The sequence below is a fragment of the Nicotiana tabacum genome, chromosome 23 (genome assembly GCF_000715075.1).
Source record: "Nicotiana tabacum cultivar K326 chromosome 23, ASM71507v2, whole genome shotgun sequence".
In the NCBI taxonomy this organism is placed as follows: Eukaryota; Viridiplantae; Streptophyta; class Magnoliopsida; order Solanales; family Solanaceae; genus Nicotiana; species Nicotiana tabacum.
In genome coordinates this window covers 51,105,200-51,119,454 of record NC_134102.1, presented here as the reverse complement: position 1 = coordinate 51,119,454, position 14,255 = coordinate 51,105,200, and the positions used below count along the sequence as shown (strand labels likewise).

The window sequence follows — 14,255 nt, the reverse complement described above, 5'->3', positions numbered from 1 at the left end:
GTTTGTCTGAGCCCCTACCGATATATTATGGATCAAATTTGCCTTTATTTTTAGCGGACGGCTACATGGCAGCTCCTTAATAAAAATCCACCCCAATTTAATCTACCCGAATCTATATTAACCTATCCTTAATCCGACCCGTTATAGACTCTTCTCCTTTACCCTTCTAGTTCTCGCCGCCCTTTTGAGATGGCTGTTGTCATGGCTCTCTCCTTTCGGCACCGCCGCAGCCACCACCCCAATAGTCAAGAAGAGAAATTCTGACGTACTCCCCTCTCCCTCCTTTGTTATGTAGTATTATTGAAAATTCTGATTTTGCTCTTTTTGTACATTTTACTTGGGAAAAATACATAAGATGCAACCTATACTTGTCCAGGAAAATCAGTTTCACACTCAACCTTTACGGGCGTCATATTACTAATTCTTATCCAAAGTGAATTTAATACCACCCAAAAACTGATGTTTCATAATAAATAAAAAATAGACGCCTATTACTAAAATTAAATCACAAATTTTGATTTTTCTTCTTCTTTTTTATACAAAAAGACATATTTCTTGAATCTCCCCCCCCCCCCCCCTTCATCTTTCACGTCCCCAAATCCTTCTTCTCCTTCTTAACGCCCAATCTCTTCTTCTCCATTTTCACACCTATAATCTAGATTTTCTTGCCCCTTCCCCTTTAATCTTTGTCTTCACTGCACACTCCTTTCTTCTTCAATTACCTATTTTTTATTTTGACTCACCTCAAAATATTATTCTCCTTAAAGAATCTACAACAAAAAAGAAAGAAATATTAGTCATTTTAATAGAAGTGATAAAAGAGAAATAAAGATTCTGTTTAATATATAATCTCTTGAAGTGTAATATATTTACGAAATTGGTGGTGATTTGGAAATCCACCACCATCTAGTGCGCCAATTTGACATACAGTTTAATGGGTTTGTGGTGTTCGATGGAAATGGGTTCTTTTGAAATCGATTTTGAGCATATCGTTAACTTGCAACAGAAATTCGTCAATTTAATGAGTTTGGTGATGATTGATGAAATTGATGATAGATGAATTTGGCAGTGAAATCGGAGGTGTAGATTGGGTGGTGACTAGTAAAATTGATGGTGATTGGGTTTGTGATGGTGGTGTTATTAGTGGTAATGGAGGTTTGGTGGTGGGTGTGGAAGAAGACAAAAAAATGTGTGAATAAAAAAGGAAAAAAAGTTAAAAACATATGATGCTGACGTGGTATTGATGTGGTATTATGTTTCAAAAGATGGTGTTAAATTCACTTTGAATAAGGATAAGGAGATACTAGGACACCCGTAAAGGTGGAGTATGAAATTGATTTTCCTGGACAAGTACAAGGTTATGTATTTTGTCTTTTACTTACTTACCTTCTATTTGTTTCCTGGTTCATAGTTAATTCCTTCGTTTCCATAATTTATATTTACTTACAAAATGTGGCTGAGATTTTCTATTATGAACAGATGAAGGATTCAACTGTTGCTTTCATGGTGGTTTCAACTTTTATACCAGAATCATCCAACATAACTTTAATAGTAGTATAATAAGTTGTTAAAACAGCTTGTGGCTGCTTTGAATGTGTATATATCTCATACACATTGCGATCTCGTACACTTGTGGCTGCACTTTGCGATCGCGTCAAGCCCTTCGCGAACGCGAAGAAGGCCTGACGCCCATTGACTTAAATGTCCCAAAGACGGGATTTTCTTCACTTTTCACCATCTTCACATTAGAGCTCGGCCTAGAGGCGATTTTGAAGAAGAATTTCATCCCCACTTCATAGGTTAGTATATTTTAACTCGTTTCCTTCCATTTTCATCAACACCTATTGATTTCTAACCTTAATCTATGCTCTTTCATGATAGAAAATTAGGGATTTGGGTAGAATTGGTTTTTTTTTTGTTTGTAAAATTGAGATTTAGACCTCAAATTGAGGTCGAATTTTGAAACTAATCGCTTAATCGGGCTCAGGGCTGAATGGGTAATTGAGTTTTGGTCTGAATCTCGGGTTTGACCAAGCGAGCCTGGGGTTGACTTTTATTGATTTTTTGGAAAAAGTGTAAAGCTCTTAGCTTTATCTATTGTAATTGATTTCCCTAGTATTGTTTGTTGATATTAAGTTTATTTTGGTTAGATTCTATTAGTTTGGAGGCGAATTTTAGAGGAAAGGCCCCGATTGAGCTTTGATTTGGTTGTGGAGCGAGGTAAGTGTTGGGTCTAACCTTGATTTGAGGGAATTAGGAACCTTTGAACTATATGTTATGTGAATTACCTGTGTAACGACGTATATGCGAGGTGACGAGTGTATATACGTTGTCAAAATAATTATTTTCATGCTTTCTCTCATTTCATGAATTACCTTATTCCATGTCTTAATCGTTACATACTTTAATTGCTTTCTATGATGTAACTTGTTACTTTCATTAATTATTCTTGTATTGAAATGTTCGTTCCTTCCATGACTTCATGATTAATTGCTACTTGCCTTAATTTTCTTATTTGTATACTTTAACTATCATATATTTGGCTTGTCTTGTGCTTTTGTATTAATTGTAGCATTTCTTAATTTGGTACGGGGTTCCTTTATTGCTTTGCTTTCATATTCTTTAATCGTAGAGATTCTTGTGAATTGAGCTGTTAGATTGATTACATTTATTGAATTTGTTTATGGATCGAGTTGCACGCCGCAATAGTTGTGATATGGTGGAATAAGGGAGGATTTTGATATTGATTTGGTAGGATCAAGTTGCGCGCCGCAACGGTTGTATACGTAATACTTGATATTGATAAATTGTGATATGGTGAAATAAGGGAGGAGTATGATATTGATTACGATGATATGGTGGGATCGGGTTGCGTGTCGCAATGGATTTTATATGTGATTTTGATATTGATATGGTGAAATAAGGGAGGATTGTGTGTGTACGGTAGGATCGGATTGCGCGCCGCAACGGATTGTGTGTATTGTATTCATTGTTGTTATTTTGTTGATTTCCAGTGTTGTTACATGAATTTTGAAATCGATTATTCCGGGTTCTCAGATTACAATAATTGAGTTCTTTTTCATAAGTTAACTGCCTTACCTTTCCTGTTTTCCTTTCTTGCGTACATGTTATTGTAAGTGACTTGCCTTAGCCTCGTCACTACTCCATCGAGGTTAGGCTCGGCACTTACAAAGTACATGTGGTCGATTGTACTCATACTACACTCTGCACTTCTTGTGCAGATTTTGGCGTCGGTCCTAGCGGCGATCAGTAGATTGCTCGGATCCGGTGCTTGACGGAGACTTGAGGTACAACTGCACAATGTTCGCAACCCTGAAGTCCCCTTCTACATTACTCTAGATGTTTATTTCGATTCAGATAGTCATGCTTTCATTCAGACTATTATTTGTAGTACTCTAGACGCTCGTGTATTCGTGACACAAGTTCTGGGATTTGTATTTGGATATCGCTGGTTATGAGATTTACCTACTTTATTTCAGTCTATTTAGCTTATTGATTTTCATTTGACTTAAATTATTAAAAATGGTTAATAACTACATCTAACGTTGTCTTGCCTATCAAGTGAAATATTAGGCGCCATAACGGTCCCGAGAGTGAAAATTCTGAGTCGTGATACACGGCCCCGTGGTTGGGATTTCGGGTCGTGATACCCTTTTTGATTTTTGCATAAATAGACAGTCGTGTGAAGCCAATTGGATGTTATTATGCTATTTTGTAGCCCTTTGTGGCATTGGTTGTGTGTTTGGGCTGCTTATCAGGTTTCAGATAGCCCTATTTACAAAGGAAACTCTGCAAAACTTTTAGAAATCTTGAGAGTTAGAATATAAATATAAATATTCGTAAGGAGAAAGGATGTTATACCCCGTACTTTCATATTTCTTAAGTGAATCAATATAATCCATAGAGTTTAAGAACCTTTACAAAGATAATGATTCATTAACACAAGTGTTACGGAAGTATCGTGAGAGTTGGAGGCTAAACGGATCAAAGATGTTATAACCCGTACTTTTGGGGCAAAACTAGGAGTACATAATATGCTAAGGAGTTCGTATTTTAAGGTGTTTGAATTTTTTAATGTTCATATGTAAATTTTGAAGTCAAGCAAATTGTAAAACAAAAGTTGACAAAAGTTGTCGCAAGATACGTTCATAATCTTATTGAAATTTGTGTCCAATGTCACTGAGTTTTTCTCTCATTATACTTGGAGTTATGGGGTGACCCACCCACCAAATTGAATATCTACGAGTTTGGTTTCCAACACATTAAACTGTTCGTCGATAAAATATCATAGTAGATAGATATTCGTATTTTCGTGAGACTTCACAAGCAGCTCCCTATCGGACCCACTTTGGACGGTGGAAATATTCAGATATATATCAAACGCCTACAATCCATTTTCTTTCGTAATTTTCACTATTTCTGATCCAAAACACTCCCAAAAACCTCTCTAAAAGTTGTCAAATGATTTAAGGCCAAAATCAAAGGCTACCAAGTGAATCCAACCCCAAGAATCTCGTGGTGCTAGCTAAGAGTAGCTCTAGTGCGTCGTGTTGATGTTGGAGGTTATTCTAAGTGAGAGTAAGCTCATGTTTCGATCTGAACTTGGTGATTGAGGTAAGCTATTGCTTCCTCCATATTTTCTTGTGCTTGTAAAAGACATGGCTAAGTTATAAGATTGAAAACCCGTGAGGTAAAGCCCGAAAATCGTAGTTATGTTTGGTTATCGAGTATGTGACTATTTTGAAGATGTTTTAAGGTATGTTGTGGCTGAAAAATTGGTGTAGTGTCTGGTGTAGGTTGTTATTGCTTCTATGGGAATATTTTTGAAGAAATAAAATAGCTTAAAATTATAATTTGTTAATCGTAAAACTGAGCTTGCCACTCGTTGTGATTGTTGAATTGTTTAAAGAGCTTGTTGAGATTGTTATTGTTGTTGTGCCGCTCGTTTGAAGCCATACTATGATATTGAATTGCTGGATATTGGTAGTTAATGAATAAGGAAAATAAGGAGATAAATAGAGTTAAAAGGGTTATCTTATTGTTGAGTTACTGTTGTTAAAGACTATGGAAGTTCTACGCACACAAAAATGTTCGATGAAATATCTAAATAAAAATACTGATAGTTTATTGAGTTTCTATTGATCCAAATCATTCGTATGATGTAGATTGTCGTTCATTAAGCATTCGAGGACTTATGAGCTGTCGACATAAAGTATGTAAGCCTACTTTCTTTCTTGGCATGACTTGATGTAAATATTCCCTTTGAAATAATCTTCAGATTGTAAGATTGAATAGTCCTAAGTCTTCCCTGATAAAAGATTGATCATGTTCTTGTGTATTTCCTTCTGATGGCATTCTACTAGATTCATGATATCACTTGTGGTCGGTCTTGCATTACACACACACACACACTATATATATATATATATATATTTTTTTTTTTACTCTACCGAGTCGTGCTATATTCGATCGGGTACGACACCTATTGTGCAACCACTAATCAGTTGGGTATACCGAGTCCTCTTCGAGGCCGGGTACGTTATGATATGACATGAGACATTACGAGTCCTATTAAGGCCAGGTACGTTATGATATGACATGATTTGTCCCAAAAAGTTGATTGATACTATAATATATGACCCCGTTGAGTAGCTTGATTTTTACAGACATGCATATATATCCTTTATTGTGATAATGTATGCCCTCATAGGCTTGTTATGAGTTTCAGGTTGACTTCTGTACTCTTCCTTCGTATTGCATCTTCTATTTATGTGCTTTACCTGCCTTACATATTCAATACATCTTTCGTACTGACGACCCCTTGCTGGGGCATTGCGTTTCATGTCCGCAGATACAAATAGCGATTCAGACGATACTTCACAATAGGTGACTCAACTCAGTTGAAGGTCGTCACGCTCCTTTTTTCGGAGCTGTCTAGTGAGCTGGTAGGTATGATGGTTGTATATACATACGTAGTTGAGTATGGCGGGGCCCTGTCCCGACCTTGTGATATTTATATATTCCTTAGAAGCTTGTAGACAGAAGTTATGTGTATTGATGGTCATGGCGGCCTTGTAGGCCCGGATGTCTCGTGTATATAAGCTTGTATATTATTTTTGATCGTCCTTTGTCGATTTTTCTTTGATGTTTTAATCATATTATCTCATGGAGGCCTTTTCAGCCCATTTACGCATGATAGCATTGTTATGGATGCACATTATGTTGGTGCTCGATGCGGTAGGCCCGAGTGCCCGTCGTGTCCCTTTGGTTTGGGGTGTGACAATGTAGATGCTGCTTTTAATCGTGAAATTTTCATGCAGGTTTGGGAGGTGTAATAAGAGATTATAATGGTGATTGGATTGTGAGATTCTCCTAACTTTTTTTCTTGCGGGTTCACCACTCCAAGCAGGACTATTGGCATTAAAACATGGCCTTCAAGCATCAAACAATTTGCATCTCCTGCCATTGGAAATAGAAACAGATTCAAGAGAAGCAATCAAGCTTCTAAGTGATTATAATAGTATACGAACATGTCTCACCAATGAATGGAGAATGTTAATGCTCCAGGCGAGACACCCGGTGGTCAGGCATAACTTTTGAGGAGGGCAATGAGTAGCACATCTACTAGCTAAGGAAACTTTAAAAAATTCCAAGATAAACAAGCCTATGTTTTTTGCATGTCCATCTACTTTTGTTGAATCAAATATTATAAAAGAATGTGAAGGACTACATCTTTTAGTTAAGCATTTATCATATGCTAGCTTGTTTAGGGAACTTAAATATCCTAAGTGACACTACTATATTGGAAAATATTTCACCTTAGTATTAATATATAAGATATATCTTGTCTTCTCAAAAAAAATTTAATCCTCAAATAAACTATGGTTTCAATTTGCAAATTGATTTTAATATGGTTGGTCAAAATTGGTGAATAAAATTTGAAAAGAAAAAAAAAACAATGCAACTTTATGCTTGAAAATAAACTCATATATAACTACTTAGGAAAAAAAGAGAAAAACATACAATGAGCACATACTTATTGATAATTGGCCAAACCAAAAAGCAAAAGGGCGTGTGATAGACAGACACATATGATGAAATCCAGCATCTGCATCCTTATACGGTCCCACAACTTTGCTTTTGTATGGTGGCCCACCAATTCTATTTTCCTTCTTTGTGGGGTCCCTTCCATTTGATGCTCAAGATGAAAAACAGAGTGGAACTGCTTACAGAGAATTAGCAAAGCAAAAGGTGTTTTTGGATCCAAAGCCACCTTCCTCTTTAAAAAATAAAAATAGAAAAAAAATTAACAAAAGGAGAAAAGAAAAGTAGATCAATTTCCACTTTTATGTTTTTATACATTTAAAAGAAGACCATTTTTTAAAGAAAAAATGTAATGAAGCCCTCTAATTACGGTAGCGTATGACGTATGTCAATACTATAATACTTGGTACTCTATTAAGATGTATCTACTATCTTAAAGTAGAGATAGTATGGCGAGTGTTCTTAACAGGAAATTTATGTAGTTTAGTTTAACATGTTATAATAAATTCCTTACCTAATACTCTATTTGTATTACTTCCTACTGATTAGCTTTCAATCGACATCTACTAAGTTGGCGATTCAAACTTTTATTATAACTAATTTTAGAATACGCGCGTCGCACGTGTACTTTAGCTTCAATAAATAAATTATTTTTAAATTGTATTTGAATTAAAATTGAAAGTGTAATTAAATAAATTAGAATTAAAACTTTTGGTCAGTTAGAGCACGAAAGAGGTTGCATCATGTCTTATAACTTCTAAAAGATGATAAAACTTGTAACTCAAGAAAAAGTAAGAACACTACTTGTGGCAATTTTTAATCTAAAGATAGACTAATGTTGGATCAATATGCTATCAAAAATAACTAAATTATAAAGACTTAAAATTAAATACTTCTCATACCCTACAGTTTTTGAAAGTAACAAAGATCAACAAAAATTAAGAAAAAATATATAATTAGGAAAAACTTTTACTCATATAAATAATTTTCTTTTTAAACTTCAATTATGATCTATTCATGACTTATTCTTTATTACAGTTGAACAGCGTATTTAAATCCGGCTAAACGGATCTTTGGACCCCGAAGTTTATCGTAAATTATTATTTTTACTATATCAATATTCTAAAGTGAGCCAATGCCAATCACCGCAAAAACTAAGCTAAGTTCAAATTCTTCTATTTCTACTCAAACTTAATGCTGCATTTATTATGAAATGTTAAGAAAATTTAATTGGTGATTTTTTTCACTCTAATATATTCTAAAATAACTGAAAAATTCGAAATTTATCCTAATTTTACGTCTTTCGATGAAGGCTTAAAGTGTTTAAATTTGGTTAGGATAACTCACAGTTCAAGATTTTCTATTCCGATACAAACTCAGTACTACACTACTTGTTATTACTATGAGTTTATTCATATTTTTCGACTGAAGTATGTGAAAAAATAGCGTCCCCATTTTAAAAAAATAATTTTTAAAAATTAATTAAAATGATCAAAATTTCATAATAATAAAAGTGATAATTTTGTAGTTAAATTCGAAGTCTTTAACAATTTTTAATAAGTGTTTAGTTCATTTGAATTTTACAAAAATTGAAATATTCAACTTAATTAAACTTTTTAAAATTTGTCAGAAGGATGAATTTATCAACTTAGTTTAGTTTGCTTTGAAAGGTGAATATGACGTTTAGCTAATGAAGTTTTCTTGTTAAATAGCTGAAACATGAGGGGGAAATAGGACCCCCAAACCTAAAAGGAAGGACAAGTACTCCTAAGAGTTACTACTGAATATTAAATTTTAAAAATTACATAAATATTATAAAATATATCCTAATAGCATACAACAAAGAGCAATAAAAGAATACATAAAATAAATTTAATAATCATCAATAAACTCTTATCGAGAGAAGAATGAAATTATGAAACCGATCTCCAACAATAGAGTAACTTTAGCATACGACAAATTAAAATATAATAATCATCAAAAAATTCTTTTAAAAATTATAAATTAATAAAACTGATATTCAGGCTTAACTTCAAAAAATTGAAGTCATAACAGACCTAGCGAGACAAAGCTTATTAAGTATGTTTAAATTTGATAGCTTTATAAACATCTATTAACGTGTGTGACAAAGAGTTTTAGTTGCATTGTAATTTCAAATTAAACATTAGAAATTTTTACACAGTACAAATAAGGAAAAATTCAATAACAAAAAATTTAGCTGATATTAAAATACTAAATATTAGGAATATAATTAAATTACAATCTTGTCCAATATAAAATTAATATTTAAGGGGTAAAAAAAGCAAACGATATAAGAGACTTCATGCTTTTAATATAATATAGATATAAATACCTAAAAAATATTTTAAAAAATTCAGTTTAAAAGTTCAACTCTTCGATTTGTAATTAAAATAGAAATCTATTTTATTTCTTCGAGTAATAGTAAGAAGGATAATTACCCAATTTGGATATAAACTCATTAGATCAGTTAGATGAAGCATAATGCGAAGAAGGATTCAACAAATCTGTTAGCCGTTCAATGTTTAATGGTGTGACAACTAAACTTGGTCAAAATTCACAAGGCTCGCATTACTTACTTCTTTCTTTTATTAAGAAATTCATTTGCCTTTTTTTTTTCTTTCTTTTCCTCTCTTCCATCACATCATTATAATTCTTTTCTAAAGCATCAAGTCTCCTTTGGCTTTCCCTTTCTCATTATTCAAACCGCCCTTTTTTTGTCTAAAATAAAAACTCCGCTTCATCTACTTTCACCATTTTCCTACCTTTCTTCCTCCTCCACACCCCACCAACCCTCTCTACATAATTCCTCACCACTCATTCTTGTACAATCTCTGTATTTTTCTTTGTGTGTGTAGTAGAAAGAAAGAGAGCAACAGAAAATGGGAGCTAACAAGTTTGCAAGCATGTTACACAGAAACACCAACAAGATGACTCTTGTTCTCATTTATGCAGTCTTGGAATGGACTTTGATAGTACTACTTCTTCTCAACTCTCTTTTTTCCTATCTGATAATCAAGTTTGCAGAGTATTTTGGTCTAAAACCACCATGTTTATGTTGTTCTCGAGTTGATCATTTGTTTGGTCATGGAAAAAACAGGAACATACATAGAGATCTTCTTTGTGAGGTTCATGCCACTGAGGTTTCCAAATTGGGATTCTGCTCAAAGCATCAAAGGCTAGCTGAATCACAAGATACGTGCGAGGATTGTGGTTTTCATGGTGTTTCTGATAATTTCGCCTTTTTTCTTAAAATGATAGAAAATGGAAAGGAAATGACACTGGAAAATGGTGGTGAGGTGGCTTTGAATTGTTCTTGCTGTGGTGTGAGCTTGGAGACCAAGTTTTCAACTCCTTATATGTTGATCAAACCTGATTTGGAATATACACACAAAGGGAATTTAATCATTGAGGCTAATGATCTTTTCGAAAAAGGTGATAACTTGGATCAAAACAGATCGGATGAAGATAAAATCGAGAAAAATGGTGACAATCAGCTACTTTCTTCTGATGTTAAAAAGTTGGAAGGTGAAAAAGTACATTTAGTTCTTGAAGGAGTGACTGAATACATTGAGGAGAAATACAAAAAAAAGATGTTGAAAGATGAAGGTTGTGAGATTGAGGATGCAGCTCCCCCTCAGCATCTGGAATTCTTCATTGATTGCAGTGGTCATATGTTGGTCCCCGTCAAATTAATCCATCAAGATGTCAAGGAAGAGGTTAAAGCAGTTGTGGAGGAAGAGGCTGAAATTTGTTTGGGAGGGAGTGAGAGGGAGCCTGAATTTGCAGTTGTTGAATCTATGGATAATGATTTGATTTTCTATGCCAAAGAATGCCAGGAGGTTTATGAACAATTTGCCAACGCTGAAGAAGCATCTACATATCACCAAGTTCAAATTCTTGCAGCTAAGGAAAGGGAAGAAGAGAAAGAGGAAAATTCAGACGTTTCACCAGGTATTTATCAGTTCATCTTCTATGACTTACTAGTGTTTTATGTATGTAGGACTGTTTTTGTCTTATTGTGTATATGCTGTGGTTTCAGAAGAAATGCCAAACAATGAAACTGACGGAGAAGTGTCAATTGGGACTGAAATTCCTGATTTGGATCAAGCAGATGAAGCACTTACTTCATATATACATGAAGAACCTTCCAGAAATTCTGCTCATTTCCATCAAGTACAAGTTCATAGTAATTTTGTTACCTCTTTGCAGCAAGGAATCTGTTATTTCTTTCTTTCTTTCTTTCATTCATGATAATTTCTTTGTACCAAGTAAAATGAGGATTAAACCCTGTCCCATAAGGTTAAGTTACTAAAACTCTTTTGTGTGTCATATTATTAGGTCATAAAGAAGATGAAGTAGAATTGAGAACATTATCAGTTGATTTGAGTGGACATATGATGAACAACCAGTCCTCAATCTGTTCCAGCTTAAATGAAGATAAAGTTCACGATACACCAGATAGCTTCCATCAGTTACACCCGAAGAAAGATTCAGATTCTCTGGATGGAAGTGAGTTAGAGAGTGGAGATACAATTTCAACAGTCGAACATCTGAAATCAGCATTAAAAGCTGAGAGGAAGGCTTTACATTCTCTGTACACGGAATTGGAAGAAGAGAGAAGTGCTTCTGCTGTGGCTGCAAGTCAGACAATGGCTATGATCAATAGGCTTCAAGAAGAGAAAGCAGCAATGCAGATGGAAGCTTTGCAATACCAAAGAATGATGGAAGAACAATTGGGGTACGATCAAGAAGCCTTGCAGCTAATGAATGAGCTTATGGTGAAGAGAGAGAGGGAAAAGCAAGAGTTAGAGAAAGAATTGGAAGCATATAGGAAAAGATTATTGGAATATGAGGCAACGAGGATGTTGAAGAGAAGCAAGGACAGTAGCACATTCTCCTCTGAGGATAGTGATGGACTCTCTATTGGTTTGAATCAAGAAGAAGCAAAGGAAGATGATAGCGGCATGAATCATAGCACTCCTGTTGGTGCAGTTATAAATTTGGAGGAAGAGAGAATGGCGATTCTTGAGCAGCTAAAGGTTTTGGAGGAAAGGCTTGTCAGCTTGGACTTGGATGATGAAGATGCAAAACATTTTGAGGATGTTAGGCTGATGGAAGATTCATATCAAGATAATATAGAGGAAGATTCTCATGCCAATGGTTTCTTGAAGGAAATGAATGGGAAACATCATCATGCCAAGGGAAAGAGACTTCTTCCTCTATTTGACAAAATGAGTGATGAAAATGGAGATGGTACACTAAATGCCAATGGGGTTCATAACTTTGATTTAGAGAACAAGAAGCTAGCTGTGGAACAAGAGTTGGATCATCTCCATCAAAGGCTACAAGCCCTTGAGGCAGATAGGGAGTTCCTAAACAACTGTGTAAGCTCGCTGAAGAAAGGCGATAAAGGCATGGATCTTCTTCAGGAAATCCTACTACATCTTCGTCATCTAAGGAACGTTGAGCTTCGTGCAACAAGCTTCAGTGATGCTGCCATACTATAGTCAGCTTCTTGGTAATTATTTTATCTCTTTGATTCAATAATATCATATATTTCTTGAAAATATACCAAATTGTCTAACTTAATTCTTCTTGTCAATTTCAGAGAATGATCTCGGAGTATATTGGCAGCTATTTTACAAAAAAAAAAACTCAATGAGAAAATTGATCAATCTAGGAATAGCTGATAAGAAGTCATGGTGAAAACAATTCAGCAAAGGGAAATCCCTTAATTGAGAGGGAAGCTCCTGGAAATGGTCTATGCATTTTGGTCCTAATGTCATTTTTCAAAAGTTAATCCAACAATTTTTTGTGGGGTTGGGTCAAAACCTCCACCTCTTTTGGGCAAAAGGGGGATGATGAATGTATGTGCTTGTAGACTAGGTATCGGGTGAAGCTACCCTGTCTTTTGCATGTTGTCAAAGGGAAAATAATGCCTGGCTTGCAAAGCTGGAGCGGTCCAACAAAGACTCTAGTGCCAGGTACTCAAAAAGACTTTTTATTTTTATAGATGTAGACAACAAATTCCTCTTCTCCAATTCTTTATCCTTTATCTTTTGCATCATTCCATCATACTGTATGAGGTTTGTTTACTATTTTGGAAGGCAGAGTTGTCTAGTTGTATACAAAATGTATCCACTTGTAAGTATATATGAAGTGATTGTTTTGGTTGTTTCACTTTCATTATTAAGTATCTTTTTCCAGTTTTGGGGGTGAGTAAACTGTAATTCCTTGTTTTGTTGTAGAGTTCATTCCACACAAAGGATGTACAAAATACTGCAATATGTATTGTGACTAAATAGTAGGAAAAAGAGAGAAGGAAACCGAAGATTGCTTTCAAAGATGGATTTTGCTTTACGCATAAACGACACTTTGGTAGGGATCTGACAATAACTAGGTGTTATAACTAAGTCAAGTTCTAATCTATCTATATAGAATAACAAATCTATCTATATAGAATAACAAAGGCAAAACCATGTTAGGCTGACAAGTGGAATACCCACAATTCTAACACATGTAAAAAATTAGGACAAATCTCCAAGATAGTTAGAATTTCAAATTCAAACTACAAATCAACAAAATAAAGTTAAATTTAAAAAATATAAAAAACTTCCAATCGACCCACGATTTTGTTTCCAGTCCTCCCACGATTTTGTTTTTGCAGTTATTCTTATTGATATACTTGCCTATTAAAAATAGAATTTCCTTCCCCTTATTTGGGCTGGCTGTTATTAAAAAAAAAAAGAATCCTCCCACTTTCTTAGTTGGCCCTATTTTACTCAACAACTACTCTCTCAAATTTTCAATTAGTTTTTTTATACATAAAAGTTTTAAAAAAAAAGGACGAATAATTTTTCAGAGAATAATTCCAGTTATTTCAACAAAACAGTCGGCATCAAACGTGAAGTTATTTCATCAAACATCAAACAGTCGGATTCTATCCCACAACTGATCGTGCTCCCAAACGTGGGCTTCCAACCAAAAATCCCTATTTTATCTACACATACATAACTGTATGATTTATGCGCTTTATATTTTCAAAACCTTTTCAACTTCGTATTTTATCTACTCAGTATACAAGTCTGATTACAATTGCTTTGCAAATATGGCCACATAAATTCATGATATCAAACAATTTCAGGCAACTCGATGCAATGGAATCTCAA

General features: G+C 34.5%; 1 protein-coding gene and 1 long non-coding RNA gene across 4 annotated transcripts; both read left to right on the top strand.

Annotated features, from left to right (window-relative positions):
• The first annotated feature begins 583 nt into the window (after positions 1-583).
• LOC142177453 (uncharacterized) lies at positions 584-3,499 on the top strand. The gene is made up of 2 exons (XR_012705883.1): positions 584-1,357; positions 1,480-3,499. It is a non-coding gene; the product is annotated as an uncharacterized LOC142177453 (long non-coding RNA).
• A 6,292-nt stretch (positions 3,500-9,791) lies between these two features.
• Positions 9,792-13,269, top strand: LOC107773003 (myosin-binding protein 2). 3 transcript variants are annotated; one of them, XM_075246248.1, is made up of 5 exons: positions 9,864-10,058; positions 10,184-11,037; positions 11,126-11,272; positions 11,425-12,604; positions 12,695-13,269. In XM_075246248.1, the coding sequence occupies exons 2-4, from the start codon at positions 10,338-10,340 to the stop codon at positions 12,591-12,593; spliced, it is 2,016 nt and encodes a 671-aa protein (XP_075102349.1). In that variant the 5' UTR covers positions 9,864-10,058; positions 10,184-10,337; the 3' UTR covers positions 12,594-12,604; positions 12,695-13,269. The 3 variants fall into 3 exon arrangements, with proteins under 3 accessions (XP_075102347.1, XP_075102348.1, XP_075102349.1); XM_075246246.1 differs by having other exon boundaries at positions 9,792-11,037; XM_075246247.1 differs by having other exon boundaries at positions 9,798-11,037; positions 11,129-11,272.
• Positions 13,270-14,255: the final 986 nt, after the last annotated feature.

Excerpts from the sequence above, each read along its gene's own strand:
- LOC107773003 (XM_075246246.1), top strand. The coding sequence starts at position 9,966 with ATGGGAGCTAACAAGTTTGCAAGCATGTTACACAGAAACACCAACAAG. Across the intron at positions 11,038-11,125 it reads AAATTCAGACGTTTCACCAG|AAGAAATGCCAAACAATGAA; the intron begins GTATTTATCAGT and ends CTGTGGTTTCAG. Across the intron at positions 11,273-11,424 it reads CCATCAAGTACAAGTTCATA|GTCATAAAGAAGATGAAGTA; the intron begins GTAATTTTGTTA and ends TCATATTATTAG.